This window comes from Candoia aspera, chromosome 2 (assembly GCF_035149785.1).
Source record: "Candoia aspera isolate rCanAsp1 chromosome 2, rCanAsp1.hap2, whole genome shotgun sequence".
NCBI lineage: Eukaryota > Metazoa > Chordata > Lepidosauria > Squamata > Boidae > Candoia > Candoia aspera.
In genome coordinates this window covers 8,805,598-8,830,473 of record NC_086154.1, presented here as the reverse complement: position 1 = coordinate 8,830,473, position 24,876 = coordinate 8,805,598, and the positions used below count along the sequence as shown (strand labels likewise).

The window sequence follows — 24,876 nt, the reverse complement described above, 5'->3', positions numbered from 1 at the left end:
CCTCGTCTTAATGAGGGCTAGATACCTGCTGCAGCCCAATGCCTTACTGCGCTGGCTGTCTGGGGCCCAGGAAATGCGGGAGGCCTGGGGCCCCTGACCCAGCGGTCTCTGTGCTCCCAGCCCCGCTCTCTGCCTGCCACCTCCTTCCTCAGTCACCCATCTGGTGCCCGCACCAGCGTCCAGCGACTTCAGGCACGGGCCGCCTCGGTGCGGAGACCTGAGTTCCAGTTCGGACTCCCGCGTGAGGCTGGCTGGGCCGCATTGGGCAGCCCGGCTCTGCCAGCCGCGGGAAGGAGGGGGAGAGGGCAACCCCTTCCCCAGACGTTGCCAGGGACGCCGCGGAGACCTGCGCAGGGAGCCGCCAGCAACAAAACGCTTTCAAGGAGCGGGAGAAAAGCCCAAAGTGTTGCTCCCCCGGGCAGGCGAGCAACGCCCGATTCCCGCCAAGGATCGGGCAAGAACCTGCGAGCGGAGACGCGGAACGCAGCGCTCCTTCCTCGGCGCGGGGAAAGCTCCCCCGCCAGAGGGGCCAGGCCGGCAGCCGGGGGGGGGCAGAGGAGCCCCCTCTCCGGAGGGGGGCGCGGCACTGACGGGGGGGAGGCGACCGTCCCCAGCTGGGGGGCTCCAGCTTCAGCCCCCCCCCCGCAGGAGAGGCACCATCTGGGCCGGTCGCCACTCCAGGGAGCCCCGCCAGCCCCCTCATTTGCATGCAGAAGGCGGGGCCGCGGGGAGGAGGCGGAGGCCTTGAGGAGGCCCGAAGTCCCGCCCCCGCCCGCGCTGCGTCTCCACCTCGCCCCCCCCCGGGGGCTCTCGGAGGTGGGCTCCGCGCCCCCCGCGGCCTCCAGGAGGGCTCCCCCCCGCGTGGAGGAGAACGGGGCGCCCCCGCCTGGTCCGGGCCCCGCGGGGCCTGCTGGGCATGCGCGGCCTGCGGGCGCGGGGCCGGGCTGAGCGCGGCGGCGCCGGAGCCGGAGCCGGAGCCGGAGGGAGCCTCGCTCGGCCGGAGGGAGACGCGGCTGCCCGGCCCGGAGCGGCCCCGGAACGTAATCGGGCGGAGACGGGCCTCCCGGGGGCGGCGGGGGGTCTCCTGCGGAAAAGGGAGGCTGGAACGGCGTGGGCGGCGCTGGGGTCGCCCCAGCCCAGCAGGGACCCCCTTTCCTGGCGCTTCGTCCTGAGAGAGAGGAGGGGGTTTCTTCGCGCTCGCGCCCGTGTTCGGCTCGGTCCGGTTTAGCTTCACGAGGCTGGGCGGAATCCCAGAAAACCGGCGTTTCCCCCGCTTGGGCCTGAGGGGATTGTGCTGGGGCAGCCCCTTGTTGAGGGATGTTTCTCCAAAGAGACGTTTGCAAGACGTTTTGGGGCGGTCGAAGGAGCCTTGGAGAGAAAAGGGGGGACGAGGGGAAAAGCGAATGGAGAGGTAAATGAGAGGAGGGAGAAAGAGGGAGGGGAGAAGGAAGAGGAAGAGGAGGGGGCCAGGTGGGTCGGTGGCCCTGACAGGACAGCCCCAGAGACCCCCAAACTGTGGCATTAAATGGAAGTGGAGGGGGAAATGGTGAAATCGGAGACTGGAGAAAGGCCATGTGAATTATATTTCACTTTTATAAAACATGAAGGCTGTGCAGTAAAATTGGGTTTTGCCCTAGCCCACTCCTCCAAGAGGAAATAAGGCTGTGCAGTAAAATTGGGTTTTGCCCTAGCCCACTCCTCCAAGAGGAAATAAAGCCAGACTGCTCACTTGAGGGAACGATATTAAAGACAAAACTGAAATACTTTGGCCAAACAATGAGAAGACAGGACACCCTGGAGAAGATGCTGATGCTAAGGAGAGTGGAGGGCAAAAGGAAGAGGGGCCGACCAAGGGCAAGGTGGATGGATGACATTCTAGAGGTGACGGACCCGTCCCTGGGGGAGCTGGGGGTGTTGACGACTGACAGGAAGCTCTGGCGTGAGCTGGTCCATGAAGTCACGAAGAGTCGGAAGCGACTAAACAAATAACTCCTCCAAGGCTGGGGGCAGCCTTCAGCCAAGAAGTTATACGTTCCTTGACTAAACTGTGATTACCCAGTAACCCACAGCTCATGTAAGGTGTCTCCTAGCTATTGTTCGGGCTATTTTTGGAGCTGAAGCATGAATCTTCTTCTTGACTTCTTTTTCCTTCGGCAGGTGCCGCCTGAAAAATCCTGTCCCTGGTTAGAAAGTCCTGCAAGTGAGCAGCCCCGGAAACCATGAAGGGGGGGAAGCCAAGGTCCCCTCCGAGGAAGCAGGGGAGACTCTCCACCTGCTCCACGTGCAGGAAATCCTTTGCTTACCGGTCCCTCCTTTTGATCCACCGGAAGGTGCACACAGGGAATGGATCGCATCTGTGTGTGGAGTGTGGCAAATCCTTTCCTGGAGTGTGGGGCTTTGCCAAACATCTCAGGGGCCACCCCAGACTTAGGCCCTACAAATGCGGAGAGTGCGGAAAGCGTTTTGCTAGAGGCTCGGACCTTGGAGCCCATCAGCGACTCCACTGGGGAAGGAGACCTCAGGAATGGCAGAAGCACCTGAAAAGGTTTCCTGAGAGAAGATGTCTTTCTAGACCTCCAAAGGGCCCCACTGAAGAGAAGCCCTGCAGATGTGGACAGTGTGGGCTGTGCTGTGCTCAACAGTCTAAGCTTCTTCAACATGTGCAAATCCACACTGGAGAGAAACCTTATAAATGTCTGGAGTCTAGCAAATCATATAATCCGAAACCGATTCTGAAGATCCATGAGAAGTGCCACACAGGAGAGAAACCTTACAAGTGCTGGCAATGTGGGAAGGGCTTTACTCGCAACTCACATCTTTGGGCACATAAGAAGGCTCACACAGGAATAAAACCTTATAAATGCTTCGAGTGTGGAAAAAGTTTCACTCAAAGTTCATCTCTTCGGAGCCATGAGAAAACACACAGAGGGGAGAAAGACGAAAAGTGCCTAGAATGTGGGAAATGTTTTTCCCAGAAATCACACCTGGTGCGACATCAGAGAATTCACAATGGAGAGAGACCCTATGAATGCCCAGAATGTGAGAAACGATTTGTGGATTCTTCTGAACTTCACAGACACCAGTTGAGGCACATAGGGGAAAAACCCTATGAATGCGGGGAGTGTGGGAAAAGTTTTATTTCATCAGCAAAGCTTCTGATTCATCAGAGAATCCACACAGGGGAGAGGCCATACAAGTGTGTGGAATGTGGGAAGTGTTTTGCACAAAAGGGAGGACTTTGGGAACATTTGAACATTCACACAGGGGAGAAGCCCTATCAATGCATCGAGTGTGGAACATTTTTCCGTACAGCAACAGGCCTCAGATGTCATGTGAAAGTTCACACGGGGGAAAAAAATTACAAATGTTTAGAGTGTGGGAGGGCATTTTCTTGTCAATCATCCCTTAGAAATCACAGCCGGATGCATATTTATGGAGTATCTCATAATGCATATGAAATGCCCCATAGATGTGTGGAGTGTGATAAATGTTTTTCCAGTAAAGCAACTCTTTTGAGGCATCAGAGAATTCATACAGGAGAAAAACCTTACCAATGTCCGGAGTGTGGGAAATCTTTTTGTCACAAAGAATATCTCAGAAACCACGAGAGGCTTCACACAGGAGAGAAACCTTACAAGTGTGGGCAGTGTGGGAAGGGCTTTACTCGCATCTCACAGCTTCGGGTCCATGAGAAGGCTCACACAGGAATAAGACCTTATAAATGCTTCGAGTGTGGAAAAAGTTTCATTCAGAATTCATCTCTTCGGATCCATGAGAAAACACACACACAGGAGAAAAACGAAAAGTGCCTAGAATGTGGGAAATGCTTATCCACCAAATCAAGCCTGCTGCGACATCAGAGAATTCATACCGGAGACAGACCCTATGAATGCCCAGAATGTGAGAAACGATTTGTGGAGTCTGCTGAACTTCAGAGACACCAGAAAGGGCACAAAGGAGAGCAACCCTATAAATGTGGGGAGTGTGGGAAATGCTTTTTCCAAAAACAACAACTTGGAAGGCATCAGAGGGTCCATACAGGAGTGACACCATACAGATGTGTAGACTGTGGGAAATATTTTTCTGGGAAATCAAGTCTGGTGCGACATCAGAGAATTCACACTGGAGAAAGACCCTATGAATGCTCAGAATGTAAGAAACGATTTTTGGCTGCTTCTGAGCTTCGGAGACACCAGAATGGTCACAGAGGAGATAAGCCGTACAAATGTGGGGAGTGTGGGAAAAGCTTTTCACAAAAACAGTACCTTGGAAGGCATCAGTGGGTCCATACAGGTGTGACACCATATAAATGCATAGAATGTGGGAAATGTTTTTCTCAAAAAACAGTACTTTCAGAACATCAGAACATTCACACAGGGGAGAAACCCTTTCAATGCATGGAGTGTGGAACATTTTTTCGTAGGAAATCAAACCTCACACGTCATATGAAAGTTCACACAGAAGAAAAAAATTACAAATGTTTAGATTGTGGGAAAGCATTTTCTTGTTCATCATCCCTGACAAATCACACCCGCCTAATACATGTAGGAGAGACGCCCCATAAATGCTTGGAGTGTGATAAATGTTTTTCCAGGAAAGATACTCTTTTGAAGCATCAGAGAAATCATACTGGAGAAAAACCTTATCAATGTCTAGAGTGTGGGAAATCTTTTGCTCACAAAGAATATCTTAGAAACCACGAGAGAATTCACACAGGAGAGAAACCTTACAAGTGCGGGCAATGTGGGAAGGTCTTTACTTGGAAATCAAAGCTTTCGGTACATGAGAAACTTCACAAAGGAATAAAATCACACAGAGGGGAGAAGAACAAAAAGTGCCTAGAATGTGGGAGATGTTTTTCCCAGAAATCACACCTGGTGCGACATCAGAGAATTCACACTGGAGAGAGACCCTATGAATGCCCAGAATGTGAGAAACGATTTGTGGAGTCTGCTGAACTTCGGAGACACCAGAAGGGGCACAGAGGAGAGAAGCCGTATATATGTGGGGAGTGTGGGAAAAGTTTTACCTCAGCAACACTGCTTCGGATTCATCAGAGAATCCACACGGGGGAGAAACCATTCAAATGTGGGGAGTGTGGGAAATGCTTTTCCCAAAAGCAACACCTTCGAAGGCATCAGAGCATCCATACAGGAGCGAAGCCATACAGATAAGCAGAATGTGGGAAAGGTTTTTCTCAAAAGGCGGGACTTTCTGAATATCAGCAAACACACAGGGGAAAAGCTCTATCAATGCATCGAGTGTGGAACTCTTTTTCATAGTACATCAGCCCTTAGTCATATGAAAGTTGACATAGGGGAAAAAATGGCAAATGTTTTGACTGCAGGAGAGCATTGGCTTGTCCATCATCCCTTAGAAATCACAACCGAGCACATATAGGAGAGACACCCCATAAATGCTTCGCATTTTGCAGCTTCGGAGAATTCACCCCTTTGAAAAACCTTATCAGTGCTCAGAATGTGGCAACCGTTTGACCTGATAATCAGATCTTCAGGTGAACATGGGAAATCACACAGGAGAGAGAGCTGACAAGTGTGTAGAGTGAGAAAGCTTTTCCTTGCCAATCAAAATTGAATATGCACCAGAGAATCCATACTGGAGAAAAACCCTTCAGTGGTGAACAATGTGGGAAATGTTTTTCTCCAAAGTCCCACATTAACATTCACTAGAACATTCAGTAACAGAACGGTAATCCTACATATTCGGTGTGTGAGAGATGTTTTTCACGATCAGGAAACCTTCAGATGAACCGAATCGGTAAAATTACATCAATGTGGGGAATGTTTTGACCTCGAAGCAGCATGAGTGACTCATCAGAGAGTCCACACAGGGCGAAAGACTTCCGGGGGGTGGGGGGGAGGGTGAGAAATGCTTTGTAGAGACATCAGTCTGAGAGAAACATCAGAAAGTTGACAAAAGGGACAGACTGTGTGAATATTTGGAGTGGGGGAAATCCTTTTCCCGGACAGATGTTCTTGGCGCGCACGAAAGGGTTCACACAGGAGAGAATCCCTATTAGTGCTTCCAGTGTGGCAAATCTTTTTCCTGCTTTGGTGCGCTGCTTGCACTCCAAACGGTCCACGCAGGAGAGACCCCAGAAACGCCTCAGCAGAAATCCTGTTTGTTTACACTCCAGAGGATCCATACCAGAGAGAAGCCAATCTTTTGCACACACTTGCGAGGCCGCACGGGAGAAAGATGTCATCAATGTTTGCAGTGTGGAAAATGTGAAGACGGAAAAATCTCTTAATAAACCCAAGAAAGCTCATCATTCTCGAGCAGTGTGCTAACCGGTGAGGCAAATGCTTTCCTGGCACAGCATCTGTGAGACATTGGAGAAATGCTGTCTGAGGGGGGAAAGATTGCGCAAATGACGGGTTAACAGTGTCTCCACCACAGCCCCTGCCTGCCCCCATTTGTACTCGTGTTCACACATGGCAGAACCCCCAAGGGTCTCTTCCCCACAACAGAAGGAGGAGGCCCTGTTTGGGCTGCTAAGGGAAAGAGAGGTCATGGAAGTTCCCTGGTGATTTCATTGCACCTAAACGACAGGGAGATCCCGTAGTCCTCTTGGATATATATTTAGCTTCCTGCCCATCCGAGAGCCCAAGGAGTTCCTGGTGGTCTCCCATCCAACACTGCCAAGCTTTCCAAGAGTAGCCAGGGCTGTCCAGTCAGGTGTCAGGTTAATAATAAAGGATTGTTTCAGGAGCTTCACATAGAAAAATTCCAAAGACAGAAAGGGTTCGCACTAACATCTTGTAAGCCACCAAGAGTCTTTTGGGAGTTTGGCAGAGAATCCAAGAAATAAATAAGTATGCTCCAGCACAGCCGAGAGAAGCTGAGGGAAAAATGGAATTTGCTGATGATTTGGTGCACCCTTTGGAGGGAACAGAAATATTAATGGAAAAATTAAAAGGATTTTGGTGCTTTAGCTGGTTTTAATGTTAATAGCCAAAAGGCAAAGATGTTAACAAAAAATATGAAAACAGAAGGCCAAATGGAATTGATGGAAAAAACTGGTTTTAAGATTGAGACAAAAGTAAGACACTTGGGTGTTGTTATGACTAATATGAATTGAATGTTATTTCAAAATAATTATGTTAAGGCATGGGATGAAATCAAGAAGGATATGTTAAGATGGGAAAAATTACAATTGTCATTGTTGGGTAGAATTTCTGTGATAAAAATGAATGTATTGCCAAGAACAGGGGTGTCCAACCCGCGGCCCTGAACAGCTAGTAATGCGGCCCCAAAACGTTTTCCCCTCGTTTTAATGTAAATGTCCATTTTGTCCCGTTTTTTGAGAAGCCGCTTATCAGTGCGCGTGTTCGGCAGCCTATTCTGCATGGAGGGCAGAAGAAAGAGCCCAAGAGCCCGAGAGGCGATTGGCTCCCGCCCGCCACCAGCGGGAGATTCGAGGCAATAAAAGGCACTCAGGAGAAGAGCTGGTTGCTGGAGACGACCGTCCTATCGAGCTCCCAGATCCGCCTCCAGCCTCTGCTCCAGAATCGCCTCAGAAGTCCTGCCCCGCCCACGTGTCAGACCCCGCCCCTTCGCCCTGCCTCATCATCGCACCCGAAACTGCTGCTGACCACCTCGCCGCTGCCGAGCCTGTCACTGGGTCGATTCTTGCTGTTGCTGCCCCCCCCCCCCGGCTTGCTGCTGGTGCTCGCCTCACTGTCACCGCCATCTCTGAGTCTTGCTGGCTCATATCCTGCTGTTGCGGGCTCCGAGACTGGCTGCGTGGAGTTCCGCTTCGGAGCCCGGCTGTAATTCCGTGCCGGTCCTAGTGCCTGCCTCTTGCCCTGCTACGCCAGGGAAACTCTGCTGCCGTGAGGTATCAGCCTTCCAGATCAGCCTTGCTCTGCCTTGCCTTGCTGCTGTGAGATGCCAGCTTGACTGCCCCTCGCGCTGGGAAACAACGCCACAGGGACCGATACGGAATATCACGCAAGTTTAACCCCGTCCCATTTTTGCATCCCAACGTCCCATTTTTGTCTCAAGGAAATAGGGTCAGCCTAATTTAGGGCCGATCCCTTTCGGCTAGATGCATCAGTCTCACAAAAACCAAGTCAAATATGCTGCTAGTTTTATGTTGCCCTCTTTTTAAAAATTTTATAATAAAAAATATGAAAAATAAATGAAGTTTTATTACTTATATACATTGACTATATTATATATTTTATGTGTGGCCCAAGACAATTCCTCTTCACTCAGTGTGGCCCAGGGAAGCCAAAAGGTTGGACACCCCTGGCCTTGAATGTTTCTGTTTCAAACAATACCTATCTTGACAACTGATTTAAGCAATGGCAGAAAGATGTGTCTAGGTTTATACAGCAAGGGAAAAAAACCAAGAGTTCAATTTAAAACTCTAAATTACAAAAGGACATTTGGAATTGAACAAGGTAAGAGAGAATTTGAAACGGAATCACTGTATGTGCAAATGATGAACATGTAATTGCTAAAATGTATAAGCTTTTACAGAAATTTGAAATAGAGGAAGAAGAAGAAGTTAAAGAGTGTGTGATAAAATGGGCCAAAGCCTTTGGTTATAACATACAGATGGAACAATGGGAAAATATGTGGCTGAAAGGACTGAAATTCACATTACGTTACAGTTTAAAAGACAAGTTTTATAAAATGATGTACTGTTGGTATATGACCCCAGAAAAATTATCGAGAATGTATTACGGTCCTTCATATCTATGTTGGAAATACGGAAAACATGAAGGGTCATTTTATCATGCTCGGGGAACTTGTAAAAAAGCTAGAAAATGTTAGGTTCAAATACATAAAGCGATGCAAAGCATTTTAAAGGTGAATATTCACCTGGAACCGGAACTTTTCCTGCTGGGACAAATGGACAGGCAACTAGAAAAGACTTGGGGAAGGTTGTTTGTGTAGACAGCAACTGCGGGGAGATTATTGTGTGCTGAAAGGTGGAAAGACTCTGAAACACCCACAAGGGGGGAAGGGTTGGTGAAGGGGACAGAATATGCAGACATGGCAAAGTCGACTTGTTTGGTGAGGGAAAAGACAAGGAGTAGATTTGTTAGCGAGTGGAAACCCTTTATGGACTCTCTGCTGAAAAGGGAAAAAATGACCTTGTGATTTATGGGTTTGATGATTAGAAAGGGTAGAATATGGAAAGAAGGGAACCACGATGCAGCCTTAGAGAAAGAGGATAAAATGTAATTGCATTTATAACTGCTGTAAAGAAGATTGGAAGCTGATCCTTTATTTCTTTTTTCTTTCTTCCTTATTTACTTATCCTTTCCTTTCCCTTTTTTCCCTAAATTTTTATTGTTTTATTTTGTAAATAATGTATCTAACAAATATTAATTACAAAAAAAGAGTTCCTGAACACTTGAATTTTTTAGAGTTGGAGATCCCAGAGATGCTAGCAGAATGTAAGTCCGGGAAAGAAATAAGGCATTCAAAAGAACCATAAAGTGACTGCCTTGACTCTCCTTGTTATGAGCCAGTGGCAAGGGAAAACGCTGTCAGCCTTCGGAAATTGTTTTTTTTTTTTCCTTTTTAATTGATTATGTGCCATCAAGTCTGTGCCAGCTCATAGCAACTCCATAGAGAGATTTCTGGGAGGATCTTTTTCCGGGGGGATCTCTCCCCAACAGAATTTCCCCTACGCCCAGGCCAGCACCATCTCGGTTGCCTCTTCTCCTCCAGACTCACCGGGTAGCCTGGGGGTCTTTAGAATTAAAACATACTTGAATATTGTATGAATATCTCCACTTGGGGTGGAGAGGGGAATAGACCTACACGGGGATGGTTGCTATAGACCACTCCTCCCACACTTGGGACTGTTTTAGATTCTTCACCATCTGGATTCTTTATTTTTACCCTTATTTATATTATTTATTATTGTGTTTTATTCTGTGTATGTTATGGTTGTTGTTTTTGATCGATTGTTGTAAACCGCCCAGAGTCCCCCGATGGGAGGAGATGGGCAGGGATCAATTAGATAGATAGATAGATAGATAGATAAATATTGGTCCTCGTGGGCTAAGTTGGAAAGTTGTTACCTGTTTTATCTGCTGTCATGGCAAGTTCTTGGAACAGCGTATAATACATGTTTTATTTCTAGGAGCACAGGCAGTGAGAAATCTTTGAGCCATACTGGGAAGTAGACTGAGATTTTGATAACAAGACTGATGAATATTTAAATCATTCTATTGGAAAGTTTGGGTGCAAGCGGGGATGATGATTTTAAATCCTGCTTGTAAACTGCCGAGTCCCCCGCTTTGGGGGGAGACGGGTGGTGGCAAAAATTGAAACAAATAAAGAAACCATAAGGATTTTTCCCGACTTCAAATGAAATTGGGTCTTCCCAATTTGCAACAGCGGAGGAATCTTCATCTTCAGCATGATCTAATGGATCAATGTGGACCAGTCGCTTTGGCTGCCTCTGGAACCCACGACAGAATCCAAAGCGGTAACGTATCTCTGTGGAAAGCTCTAGAATATTTTTAAAGCAGACATTTCTGGGATGTTTCAAACGTGGCCTGAAGAACTGGAATGTCTGATAAAGGCCTGTCAATGAATTAATGTCCTTAAATTTTTTTAAATGGTGTTGACTGATCTGAGATTAAAGTTCATCCGGCAGGTGCCGCCTGGAAAAACCTGTGGCCCAAGTTTTGCTTGCAAATTGTCTCTGGTTAGAAAGCCCTGTGAGCGAGCAGCCCCCGGAAACCATGCAGGGGGGGAAGCCCTTCGACCGAAGGTCCCCTCCAAGGAAGCAGGGGGGACTCTCCACATGCTCCGTGTGCGGGAAATCCTTTGCTCACCGGTCCCTCCTTTTGGTCCCTCCTTTTGATCCACCGGAAGCTGCACACAGGGAATGCATCGCCTCTGTGTGTTCTGTGTGGGATGTTTTTCCCAGAAATCACACCTGGTGCGACATCAGAGAATTCACACTGGAGGGAGACCCTATGAATGCCCAGAATGTGAGAAACGATTTGTGGAGTCTGCTGAACTTTTTTTTTTTAAGTTCAATTTAAAACTCTAAATTACAAAAGGACATTTGGAATTGAACATGGTAAGACAGAATTTGAAACTGAATCACTGTATGCAAATGATGAACATGTAATTGCTAAAATATATAGACTTTACTGATATTTGAAACAGAGGCAGAAGAAATTAAAGAGTATGTGATAAAATGGGCCAAAGCCTTTGGTTATAACGTACAGATGGAACAATGGGAAAATATGTGGCTGAAAGGACTGAAATTCACATTATGTTACAATTTAAAAGAGAATTTTTATAAAATGATGTACTGTTGACGTGTATGACACCAGAAAAATTATCTAGAATGTATAAAGTTCATTTGTATCTATGCTGGAAATACAGAAAGCATGATGGGTCATTTCATCATGCTTGGGAGGCTTGTAAAAAAGCTAGAAAATGTTGGATTCGAATACATATAGTGATACAAAGCATTTTAAAGATGAATGTGAATATTCATGTAGCCATTTCAAAAGCACAGTTGTTCAGATTTGCGGGAGTGTGATGCCACAGAGGGGATAAGAAGGAATTTTCCTTAGTGAAAGGCACTGGATATAGTGTTACTGCAGAAGAATTTGACGCAAATGGAAGATATTACTGATAGATCATTTTGCGTAGGGGGTAAGAATCAGGCTAGAAAGCGGGAGAACCTGAGTTCCAGTCCTGCCCTAGGCATGAAGCCAGCTGGGTGACCTTGGGCCAGTCCTTCCCTCTCAGCCCTAGGCAACGCAAACTGCTTCTGAAAATCTTGCCAAGGAAACTTCGGGGACTTGTCCAGGCAGTCCCCAGGAGTCAAGACTGACTCAAAGGCACCAAAAATAATAATAATCTTTGGCTCAGAGGCAACAGAAGGCACTTCATTCTTCCATTCATTTGCATGCTGCCCGCTACCCATGCGTCTGCCCTTCTCTCGTGCCACCCCCACCTGACCCCTCCGCAAGGCTCCCCTCCTCCAAAGCCCACAAGCATCCTTCCCCCTTCATCTTCCCGCCCACGACATCAACGCCTTGCATTCCCCTCCCCGAGGCCACCGATCCGCGGCAGGGGAGAGTTGCCAACGCTTCTGGGGGGCCCCTCGCGCTTGGCACCCCCTGCCAGGTGGATGCTTCATGCTTCTCTAGGTGCACCACCTCTATTCCTTTAACCACTGGAGGGGTGTGGGGGGTGAGGGCTGGGTGGCTTTCTCAGTTTTCAAAGTGAACGTTCTTCCACTGACTCCTCTCCCATCATCACCACCACCACTTCAGAGCGCCTTCTTTTACTAGTAGAGGATGTGGTCGAAAAGTTGGGAACTCGGCCTCGCCTGAGCCTAGTTTCCCCCTTGCAAGCCTTTCGTTGCCACCAGGCAGCCTCAGCGCTCGGACCCGGGGAGGGGGCTGGGCTGGCTCTGAACGAGTGGCAGCGCGTGCCGCCTGCCTTGGCAGGGCTGCTGCGGGTGGGGTGCCCGTTTCTGAGCAGCCCACCTGGCTGGGTTGGCTGCACGGCCTCGTCGGGGACTGTCCCTGCCTCTCCGTCGGCTCTCCAGGGTCCAGCTGTCGACCGCCAGGTGGGCGTTCAGGGAGGAAGCGCCCAGGCGGTGGTTCCCTCCTTCCCTGGCCGAGGAGGGCCGGAATAGGGTCCCCACTCCTAGTCCAGCCCCTCCACCCCCAGACCACGCCGTCCCTTGGGCTGAGAGGGAGGGGCTGGCCCAGAGTCCCCAGGGAGCCTCTGTGCCTGATGGGGGGCAGAGCCGGGTCTCCTCCCCCGCTTCGTCCAGCACCCTCCCTATGTCCCACCCTGCCGCTGGAGCTTGGGGGAGGCGCTGGCCCAAGCCCCCCCCCCCCGAGCCTCCCTCATGCCATTGTGCACATGTGTGTGCACACACGCTTGCTCAACACCACTTGGGGGGGGATTATTTAAGCAGCTTTCTCCAGCCTGATGGTCTGAGTTGTGCTGGCCTGCTCCTCCCAACCTCCACAGCTAGTCTACCCCTCGAGGGGCTGTAAAGCCCCCTCTCTGGGGAAAGCTGGCCCGGGCTCACAGGAGGGAGGCGCGCCATGCTCTCTGGGTCACGGGGCTCTCGGGCACGCTTGTCTTTCCCCCTCGCCTCAGGGACCGGTGACCGAGGAAATGGCCGTGCGCTTCACCCGGGGGGAGTGGGTGATGCTGGACCCGGAGCAGCGGGTGCTCTACCGGGAGGTCATGGTGGAGAACTACGGGACGCTGGCCTCTCTGGGTAAGGCGCGTTGGTTCCCGGGAGGGGGGGGGCTTGCCTTGGCGTCGGAAAGGGCGAGGGGGTTGGGGCAGAGCAAAGCAGAAGGATGAAGCGCTGCAGGGTGGCATCCGGGCCCTCTGTTGCGGTTTGGGGATGGAGCCCATGAGCCATGGCTGGGCAAGCAGACAATTCCCAGCTCGTGCCCAGCATCCCCAAGGCATCCGGGAAAGGCCAGCCCAGTTCCTATCTCAAGGGATGTCAAAGACCTCCCGTTCTGGGAACAAGCTCTTCTGCGGGGCTCTCTAACCCATCCAGCTGTTCTTATGGTGGTTTTTCTAGAAATTAAGCTGGCTGGATTTGGGTAGGGTGGAGGAGAACCGAAATGTTCAGTACAGGTGTTCCTCAGGGCATGATGGCAATTGGCACCAGGACTGCCATCACTAAGCGATGCGGTTATAAAGCACAATGTCAGCCTGGGAGGCCTGGCACAGGCTGCAGATGAGTTGGGGAACGCTGGGGGACGGAGGTGCTGCAGTGTAGCACCAGCATAGGAAGGCGTGGAGTGGAGAGCGTGGCATGGTGCAAGTGCAGGAGAGCCTGGGGTGGGGACTTACTGGAGCCACTTTTATTTTATTTATCTATCAAATTTTGTCACCGCCCATCTCCCCCCCATCCAAGGGGGACTCTTGCAACCTTCCTATTGACTTTGCTTGTGGGAAGCCGGCAGGGAAGGTCACAAATGGCGATCACATGACTGTGGCTCCTTGGGACGTTGTAATCAAGAGCTGGGGTGAGACAGCCATAACTTGAGGATTGGTCGTAAGTCCGTTTTTTCAGCACCGCCATAACTTTGAATGGTCACTGAACAAATGGATGTATGCCAAGGACTCCCTGTAATTTAATGTAAACACTCCAGAGGATGAGGAATGTACAATTAAAATAATAAACATTTTCTAAAATCATTTAAATCTGTTCAAAAACTACATCCAATTTTTAGATGGTTTTTTAAAATGCTACTTTGAAAAATGGTATTTACAAGAATTCCAAGTAGCAGTTCAGACCATTATATTTCAGTCCACAGCCAGATCACCCAAACGGCCAGAATATTTTAACAGACACTCCAAGTTCTTTCTTTTTTTGGAGTTTCCTGGTCATGCGACATTCTGCCTCCATGGTTCAGTTAACCATGTGTGAACAGGACTATAGTATAGCCAATCCTGGTTTTAAATTCTTGCTCAACTTTAACAAGCATTTTTAAAGCAATTTTCAGCGATTTTTTCCCCTCTCTCCAGCTGTTAACCAGGTTGCTGTGAAGGTAAAATAGCATAGAAGGATAAGGCTGGGCATGTTGCTGTGAGTTTCTGATAACTGATAAAACAGAAATAAAACATGATCTTCAATTTCTTTCTAGGAACTACAAGATTTATCAGGCAGAAAACAAGTTTTTCAGAATGTTAATCTTCCTGCCTTCATACGCCCTGCAAAGCTTCAGAAACACTGTTTGAAAGCAGCTGACCAAGAAACATGTGGACAAGATTTGGGGCTGAAAGTTAAGTTCATCTTAAATATATATGTATAATTTAGAGTATAGTATAGTTGATCTTGGCCATCCTAATCCCACAGCCTTAATTGCACTTTTTGTGATTGTGAGCATAAAAGATTGGGGGGGACAGGGGCTGCAATCTCTCGTGCACCATATTATTATTATTATTATTATTATTATTATTATTATTATTATTACAGTATTATTATAAATTATTATTGTGCCAAGGTATTTAAATGTAATATATGCATGTAATACATACGTACCTGCCATCTGCATCCTGAAAAGCCAGCAGGGCAGTGGCAGTTTGCACCTGTTTTTGTGGAAGGTTCCAGAAGTGGGAGGTCACCACCAAGAAGGCCCTGCATGGTGGAAACAGCCATTGAGGAAGGGCCGCTTTCTCCTGGCTGAGCAGCAACTCCCAAACAGAAAACTAACTGATCTGTTTTGTATCAGTGTTTTTCCACCATGGCAACTTTAAGACATGTGGACTTGAACTCCCAGAATTCCCCAGCCAGCATGTTCTCTGGGGAATTCTGGCAGTTGAAATCCACGCATTTTAAAGTTGCCACGGGGGGAGATGGGTGGTGATGGAAATTTGAAATATAAATAAATAAATATAAAAACACTGGTTTCTAGGATGTGACTCCCTCTCCACGTCCCGCACCCAATTCTTTCCAACTGAAGGTGGCCAGTTATGCCCCAGAGGGGCCTTTCCCAATCTGGTGTCTTCCAGATGTGTTGGAAGTTGAAGTCCCAAACATCTGGAAGACCGCAGCTGGGGTACGGTTGCTGGAGGGAGTCTCCTCTCATTTGATTGACCTGCATAAATCCTGCTTTGCGGTCCAGTCCTTTAAACCTGGCGCTGCTCTAAATGCTTCTAATTATTTTTGGGTCTCAGAAAGAAAACTATTTTGGGTGGCTGCGTAAATAAAATTACATTCTAAGTACAGCGGCCAACGTTGTCTCTTGCCTTCTGCTCGTCTTGCCGCAAGGAGGTGGGCTAGCACTGACCAAGTGGAATTGTGGGTCGTTTTTCCAATCAGGGGAGATGAGGGTTCGGTTGGACTTCTACTCCCATAATCCCTTGCCAGCTGGACTTGATGGGAGTTGTGGTCAAGCACAACTGGTTTTTTGCCCCAAATCAGATTAAAAAATCAGGCTGAGAACCAGCAAAACATCTGAGCCCACTGCTGCACTTCCTCAAACTCAGGGGCGTACCCCCAATTTTCACACAGTGGTTTATAAACTGTTTGTGGGCCCCCGAGTAGGCCATTTCTTCCACCCCAGCTCCCCACAACAGTTAATTTGCTTTTAGCCCCCTTACCGACAAAGCATATTTGAGTTCTGCAGAAGCTTCACTGATCACGCGATGTGCCTTTTGATGCCTTCATTTTTTATCTGATTTGGGGCAAGATACAATCTTTGACACGTCCATGTTTCTTGGAACTCCCAGTGAGGGCGGGAGTCCCTCCACATCCAGAGATTGGGGGGAAGCCTGGAGGACAAGCCCTCCCAGCGTTTTTGAAGGGTTTCTTCTGAACTTCAGGAAAAGTTCCATGTTGGGTTAAAGCCCAGCTTTGGGGTTTTGCCGCTGGCTTGTTTGTGGCTTGGCAAATTGTACAAAGCCAACTCACAACCCCATGGTCAACAAACCACGATTAACGCAATGAAACTTGGAGAACGACGTTTCCTGCCAGTCTGAGGTGGACAACAGCTGAGAATTATAGCCTCGGCTCTGAAACTGGGAAACTGCCGTCCAACACAGTCCCTTCTTCTGTGTAACGGGGCCCCGTCTACTTTGCCGCCCCCCTCCCCTTTCCCAATTCAGCAGAAGGTTCCGGGTCGGGGATCCCAGGGCGTCGCTGAGCCGCCCCCACCTGCTCCCCCCTCGGCACCTGCGCAGCTGTCCCGGCAGGATCTTCTGGATCCCGGAGGAATCCGGGGGCTTCTTTCGGATCCTTCCCATCGGCGCGCCCCAACCTCGTCTGCGCGGACGACGCTGCGCTCCTCTTCCTCCCCGTCTGGCCTCGCAGGGGAGGGGAGCCCGGGCCGTCCGGGCGGCGCCTCCCTCCCCTCCCCTCCCGCCCCCGGGAGAGGCCGCGCCCGGCGGGGCCAGGGGCTCGGGGGGGCGGCAGTCGGGGCGGCCTCGGGGACTGCAGCCTCCCGGGGCTCCCCTCGGCGCCCCCCGCCCCTTCTTCGCCCCGCGGAAAGGGCCCCTCCCCGGCCGGACCCGCTTCGCGGCGCCGCCGAGACCCCTTTTCTGCCTCGCAGGCGGAGCCCAACAGCAGCCCCGCGAGTCTTTTCCGCAACTCTGGTCGCCCGTCCGCAGAGCGGCAGCTCCCAAAGACACAAAGACAGAAAGACACACACACAGCGGAGCAGGACACTCTTCCCTTGCGCAGAGGAACCCCGGACACGGATGCCCACCGGGGGAACAGCCGCTGTCTCAGCGCACGCGGCCATAGCTGGGAATGCAGGTAAGTGGGAGGGGGAAGGGGGAGGGGGAAGCTTCGAAGGGGCGGGTCTGCCAGGAGGAGGCGGAGCCCGAGATGAGGCCTAAGCCGCGCCCCCTGCCCCGCCCGCGCTGCGTCTCCGCCTCCCCCGCCGGCCCTTCCTGCCCCGCCAGCCCCAGCGGTTCTGGATCTTCGGAGGGCGGCTCGGCGCCGGCTGCGTGTAGGGCGTGCTCCGCTGCCCCCCGACCTCCAGGAGGGCCCCCCCGCGAGGGGGAGAACGGAGCGCCCCCCCTCGGCTTGGGTGCCCGGGCTGGGAGGTGCGACTTCGGGCTGCCGGCAGGGACCGCTCCCCTTCCTTCCCTGGAGGGCCGCCGGGGGGTCCGTTCCGTCCCGGGGCTGGAGCTGGAGCTGCGCCCGGCCTCGCCCGGACACCCCCCCCCCGCTTTGCTCCGGGGGATTCGGGAGGGGGCTTTGGGGAAGGTGGCCCGGGAAGGTCTCTTTCTGGTCCGGGCGAAGAGGGCTTCTGGGCATACGTTTCCCTCCATCGTTGCAAGTGCAAAACTGGAGGGAAGCGCAGCGTTCAAATATTGAGGGAGAATTATAATGTAATGTTAACACGTACTGGCCTGTTCATTTCAATTGGGAGGTTCTTTTGTGGGGGGAAAGAGTTTTAAATTCCCGCTCTCCTGAGATGGGCGGGAATAAAAATTTGATTGATTGATTGATAAATAAGTAAATAAACTGCTTGAATTCAGCTCCTGTTCTCCCCACCCAGAAGAGATCTGCTTTCTTCGTGTTTCATCCAAATAGAGAGGAGTTAAGATTCTTTGTTTTTATGCTAACGTTTACTTTGCTTTTGTTTCACAAATCTGGGTGGAATCTCTACAAATCCGTGTTTCCCTTGTTTTGCCCTGAAGGGATTGTGATGGGGCAGCCCCTTGTTGATGGATCTTTGAAGTATTAAGAAAGTTTTAAGGAAGTTTCAGGGCTTGTCTTGGCAGCAGGTACTGGAGCAAGCCTGTGAGAGAAATGGAGGGGAAAAGTCCGGTACAGCAAAGGGAAACAGCTAATTAAGCTGTAAATGAGAGAAGGGAAGAGGAAGAGGAGGTGATTCTGGTGTTAGGGAGGAGATTGGTTAAACTGGAAGAGAAGGCATGAGGCCCCAGAGCATGTTTTTCAAACTTGCCAACTTTAAGATGGGTGGACTTCAACTCCCAGAATTCCCCAGCCAGGGCCTCCCAGCCATGGGCAGGGCAGAGAAATGGCTGTCCCACTTCGGTTATACCCCCTCCGGTCAAGGAGACTCCACCATTTCCTGAGGCAGCCTTGGAAACGCCTCCTGACAGAGCCTGAAAGAAGGGACCGATGAGACCACCTAGTTCAGCCCCCCAGCTGGTGCAGGAATCCATCTGCACACAGTGCGGCTGGCCCACTGTTGAAAGGTTCTTTCCGACGGTTAGGAGATTCTTCCTGATGTCCAGACAAAATCTACTGTACTTCCTTATAATTTGAAGTAACCCTTGTGTTTTCTTCTGCCTTCTGATAGTTGAAGGCCCTGTCATGTCTCCCCAGAACTTTTTGTTCTGTAAACTAAAGATACCCAACACCTCCAACAATTCCTGGTTTTTCCTCAGCTTGGCTGTGCTCCTCTGAAGTGCCCAGAATAGGAGATATTTTTTGCACTCCTTGACCAACCCCAAATAGAAAGGAGGTATGACTTCCCTTGATCCACTCCAATACTGTTGAGGCAGCCCAGGATCGTATTTGCTCTTTGTTACAGCTGCATCACACTGCTGGCTCAGGTGTGTGTGTGTGTGTGTGTGTGTCTTCAAGTCAGTGTTGACTCCTGGCGAGTGCCTGGCCTAGTCCCTGCAGTTTTCTTGCCATTGCCTCCTTCCTGGGGCTGAGAGGGAGGGACTGGCCCAAGGTCACCCAACTAGCTTCGTGCCTAAGGCAGGGCTAGAACTCAGGGTCTCCCAGTTTCTAGACTGATGCCTTAACCACTGCAGCAAACCGGCTCAGGGGCCTCTGGATATCAGCTGAGACAGCTAGGTCCTTTTCACACATGTTCTTTCCTGTCTGCTCCCCTTCATCTTTCTACTGAGTTTTCCCACCCAGAGGTAGCCTTTGCCGTTGTCCCTGCTGAACTTCACCTTGCTGATTTCTTCCATTTTGGCAGCTTGTCAAGATCTTCCTGAATCACAATTCCATTCCCATTATTTTGTATCATCTTCAAATAATATAATCCTATTTTCTAATCCCTCTTCCAGGTCATTTATATGTAGGTTCAGTGTTCCTGTTGGCATCTGAGCCTCTTTCATTTCTCTTTTGCATAGATGAGTAAATGGGAAGATACGGCCATGAACTCCACAGAGGGGGACGGGTGTCCTGGGATTGGGACCCAACAACCTTTTGCTCAGTTCTAGAGGATTTGGAAACCATGGCCTGGTTGGGTAAGCAACTTCCTGCCAAAGGGCCAGTCGGTTAGGTGAGGTCAAACCAGTCAGCGGTGAGGCCCAGACCTGGCCTTGACCCAGAATGGTGAGAAGTGATCCAACTTTAAATGTAAGCAAAGGAGGAAACGGTTAAATCTTGGGTTTGGAGAAAAAGCGTATTATGTCTTTCCATCTTAATTAGACCAAAAGGCAATGCAGAGAAATTGGGTTTTTATTTATTTATTTATCTACCGAATTTTGCCACTGCCCATCTCCCCCACAAGAGGGACTCTGGGTGGTTTACAACAAAAGTTATCAATTAAAACAGTAACCATAAAATATAAACACAATACATAAAATGTAAATACAATTACCAAAAAAATATAAATAATGTTGCTCCCCAAAATAAATAATTTTGCTCCCAAGGTGCTGGGCGAAGGTGTAATTAGTGTCACCATGATTTGTAGAAGAAGCCAGTTTTGGGAGAGTTGGCACTGCCAACTTCCTTGCGGGAAGAATTGCAAGATTCTGTTATGTAGCCTTACAATAAAGTAGAATTTGGTCGTGTTTCCTGTCTGGTCTACCTGGGAAGGCTGACCTCAATCGTGCAAGGCTGAAAGTACAAATCTCCCACCGTCTCCTTCACAGCCCAAGAAACAAGGGAGGGTCCCATCTGCGCCTCTTGCCCCGCCCATTTCACAGCTGCAGGCTCGGCCCTCTCTTATCTGACCGTTCCCTTGGCAGCGTCTCTTTGCCCCGTCTCCCAAGGCCTTTCTCACATACCGTTACATCTGCCTTGTGTAACCGAGCATCAATGGGGGAGCAACTGAAGGCAACCGATCAGAGTAGAAGAGCGTGAAAGCATCTTTTGAGAAGTCTCCCTTCCCTTAGAATTTTTTTTAAAAATTGCAGTAGGAGGAGACTAGCTTTGATGGCACCTCCATACTTAATATGACATGTCTCCTAAGCATCATTCAGCCTACTTTCAGAGCTTCTTCCTCTTGCCAGAAGACAAGAACCAAGGAGGAAGGCTTTCCAGCCGTGAATAATGTAATGGTTGCCTATTCCAATATACTCAATATACATGACAAATAAGCAGCAGAAGAGTTGCATCCTAGAGTTGTGGGGGCTCCATCACTGGAGGTTTTGTCTAGGGTGTTCTGAGGACCCCTGCCCTGGGCAGGGGGTTTGACTTGAAGATCTTCAAGGTCCCTTCCAACGCTAACATTTTGTGATTCTCGACCTTTCTTAAAAGGAAATCCTGTTCTCCACTTCTTTTTCCTTCTACCAGCAGGAAGAAGATTGTGACCAAAGATTTGCCTGCAAATCAACTATCGACAGACAGTAGAAAATCGATGCAAGTGAGCAGCCGCCAGAAAGCATGGAGTGTGGGAAACGCTCGGACCTGCCGTCAGACCCAGTCAGCCCTCCGGAAAACCACAGAGAAAAAAAACCCTGTAAATGCTCAGAGTGTGGAAAATCCTTTGCTCACTGGTCCCTCCTTTTGACCCACAGGAAGCTCCATGTGGGAAATGAATCCAGTCAAGCTTTGGAGTCTGAGAAATCCTTTTCTGGAGCGTGGGGCTTTGCAAATCATCTCAGAAGCCACCCCAGACGAACACCCTACAAATGTGTGCAGTGTGACTTATGCTTTTCTCAAAAGTCAGGGCTTCTTAGACATCAGCAAATCCACACTGGAGAGAAACCTTATCAGTGTCTGGAGTGTGGGAAATCTTTTTCTTACAAGGAATATCTTAGAAACCACGAGAGACTTCACACGGGAGAGAAGCCTTACAAGTGTTGGCAATGTGGGAAGTGCTTTACTCAGAACTCACATCTTTGGGCACATGAGAAGGCTCACACAGGAATAAAACCTTACAAATGCTTCGAGTGTGGAAAAAGTTTCGGTCAAAGTTCTTCTCTTCGGAACCATGAGAAAACACACAGAGGGGAGAAAGACGAAAAGTGCCTAGAATGTGGGAAATGTTTTTCCAGCAAATTAAGCCTGGTGCGACATCAGAAAATTCACAACGGAGACAGACCCTACGAATGCCCAGAATGTGAGAAACGATTTCTGTATTCTTCTCAACTTCAGAGACACCAGAAGGGGCACAAAGGAGAGAAACCCTATGAATGTGGGGAGTGTGGAAAAAGTTTTACCACAGCATCACAGGTTCAGATTCATCAGAGAATCCACACTGGGGAGAAGCCATACAAATGTGGGGAGTGTGGGAAATGCTTTTCCCAACAACAACACCTTCGAAGGCATCAGAGCATCCATACAGGAGTGAAGCCATACAGATGCGTAGAATGTGGGAAAGGTTTTGCTCAAAAGGGAGGACTTTATGAACATCAGAAGACACACACAGGGGAGAAGCCCTATCACTGCACTGACTGTGGAACATTTTTTCGTAACAGATCAGCCCTTAGAAGTCATATGAAAGTTCACACAAGGGAAAAAAATTACAAATGCTTAGACTGCGGGAGAGGATTTGCTCATTCATCATCCCTTAGAATTCACAGGCTAATCCATACAGGAGAGAAGCCCCATAAATGCTTGGAGTGCGATAAATGTTTTTCTCGGAAAGATTGTCTTTTGGTGCATCAGCGAATTCATACCAGAAAATAACTTTTTCAGTGCTTGGAACGTGGCAAGCGTTTCACCCAACATTCAGATCTTCGGGTGCACGCCAGAAATCACACAGAAGAGAAACCTTACAAGCGCGTAGAGTGTGAGAAAGCCTGAACCTAGAGATGCTCGGGCTACAGGACACGCTTTCAGTGCGGCCACCACTCCTTCTGCCTCCTTATCTACCCTTGATTCTCTCATATTCCCACTGGAAGAGTCCCCAAGAGATGTGGGTGTCCAGCTCTTAACTGGAACAGAAATCCTGTTCGGGTTTCTAAGGCAAACCAAGACCAAAGCTTTTTAAAAATCCCTCCTTGTGCCACCCATCAGTTTTGACTTCCGTGAGCTGGTGCTACAGTTATTATTCGTTACCCTCTTTATTGGGTGAAGTTAAGTTTCCTTCCTTGGAAAAGTTTGTGCTCTTAAGAACACTAGTAATGTTCTGAGCTGGTATTCTCTTGAAGTTTGTAGCACCACGTGCTTGCTTTAGTAACGGAAAGATTGATATTGGACTTTTTAAAAAGCAGATTTCCCATTCTTATTTAATAAAATAAAGCATATTCTTTTTATACTTTATTGCGATATTTCATCAATATGTGTATTAAAAATTTGCATTTAAAACTTTTCTTGCCTGTTTTCATCAAGCTGGAACCAACTGCCCGATTTTCCCTAGAAATATCATTTCAAATAGTGTGCATTTGGATTATGCGACCTTTTTGTGGGATTCATTAACCGCAGTAATCGAGACCTGCCTTGCCTCCATGTGTGCCCTTAACTGTGGTCAATTCTTTTTCTGCTCTGTCCTCCATGGTATTGCATCTCATCCCCAGCCCAATGCAGCGTAAGCTTGTCCTTAGCTGTTCTAGTTCTGAAGTGGTGTTTTCCCTCTTGTTCCAGTACAAATGTCCTTTATGACACGGTTGCTGATGTGCTCCGACGCTGGGATCCGCCCAACTCCTATTGGCTGCTTTAGGCCGCTGCAGGCATGTTCCCGCCCCCTCCAAGCACTGGATAGGGCCCTCCAGGACCATTTGGATCTGGACCCCTGGATCCGCAGAGGCATCTTCCGGCGTGATGCTTGTCAAGTCTTACGCAGGCTCTTTCCCAAGATGGATTTAATGCTCTTTGGAAAGAAGGCTAGTCCTGTGCTACAGAGACAATCAGCTGAAGCTGGGAAAAAGAGCCAGGTTCTGCCAGTTACGTGCTGCTAGTTTTGTCACCACCACATGCAGTGCAAGCTTTCAGCTCCTGCCAACAAGGGTGGCTGCACTTTTTACTGTTTCTGGCCCCTCCTCATCCGTGGAAGCTCCCTGGGGGACTCTGGGCAGCGTCCCCTTCTCAGTCCAAGCAACAGCATCGCGTAATGATAAAGGTGCTGGACTAGGAATGGGGAGATCCAGGTTCTGGTCCCCCTTCAGCCACTGAGTTCCTTGGGAGACTTTGGATCAGTCCCCCCTCTCAAGGGCCTATGTACAGCTGGAGTGCAGACACACTGATGAAATTTTAGTGCTTAATTGCATTGTAGGGAAAGCCATTCATTCATTCATTCATCTTATATGGCTGCCCCTCTGGTAAAAAACCACTCTGTGTAGGGGAGTTAAAACAATAAAACAGGATAACCAAAAGAACCAGGCACCTGACCCACCATCTCCCTCCCATCCATCCATCCATCCATCCACCCATCCATCCTATTCTCCAGCTGCAACCTTACCCTATCCTAGGACCTGGGGGAAAGGCTTTCCTGAAGGCTAAAAGGGTGGGGGCCTGCAGGATCACCCCCCCCCCCGGAAAGGGGGTTCTACAGGGCAGAAGCTGCTACGGAAAAGGTGTGCTTCCTGGGTCTTGCTAGATAGCAAAACTTAAGGGTGGGGATCTAGATTAATTGTAATCAATTAATTATATTGTAATTAATTATTAATTATAATTGGGTGTCTCCAGCTGATCCTGGCAAGCGAGCAAGGGCGCTGTTGGCCACACTGACCTTTGACAAGTTTTAATCTTGAGCATGGATTTGAATTGTTACATTTCTCCTCCTACCTGGACTCCAGATGACTTTTATAAAGATGCACCCCCCTCAGGCATGCCTATGTATGTCTATATGCATGACGACCATCTCCAATCAACTCCGCCTGTCTTGTCTGTGTCTTTCTCCTAACCTGCAGTGGTTTAGCGATATTTCCAGGACAACAGCACCACACCGTTTCCCCCCTCAGCAGCTGAGCTACAACTTGCATTGCCCATACTGGAACAAGGATGAGATATGGGCTGCCCCCCGATCTGCCTTCTCTGTCCCATGGGATGTGGTGATTAGGAGATGACCAACCCAAAGAGTGTGAAACGGTGCAGAAAACCTTCCATGCTCACGGGCCTCAGAGATGCCACCCAATTTAAAGTTCTCATGATGGAGGGTCACATCACCACTGCACCAGGGGCTATTACAGATCACTGTAAGACGTGAAGATACCTGGATTAAAAGCTCCCAGGAGCTAAATTAGAGTCGCGTTTGAGATGGGCGGTGGAAAAATGTGCCAAATTAAATAAACAAATAAACAAACAAATATTTACTATCCAGC

The 24,876-nt window shown here is 49.3% G+C and overlaps 1 protein-coding gene across 1 annotated transcript; it reads left to right on the top strand.

Annotated features, from left to right (window-relative positions):
* Positions 1–2,204: 2,204 nt before the first annotated feature.
* On the top strand, positions 2,205–5,237 carry LOC134492059 (zinc finger protein 850-like). Its single transcript, XM_063296178.1, has one exon. It carries the CDS (start codon positions 2,220–2,222, stop codon positions 5,172–5,174), a length of 2,955 nt encoding a protein of 984 aa, XP_063152248.1. The 5' UTR covers positions 2,205–2,219; the 3' UTR covers positions 5,175–5,237.
* The last annotated feature ends 19,639 nt before the right edge of the window (positions 5,238–24,876 follow it).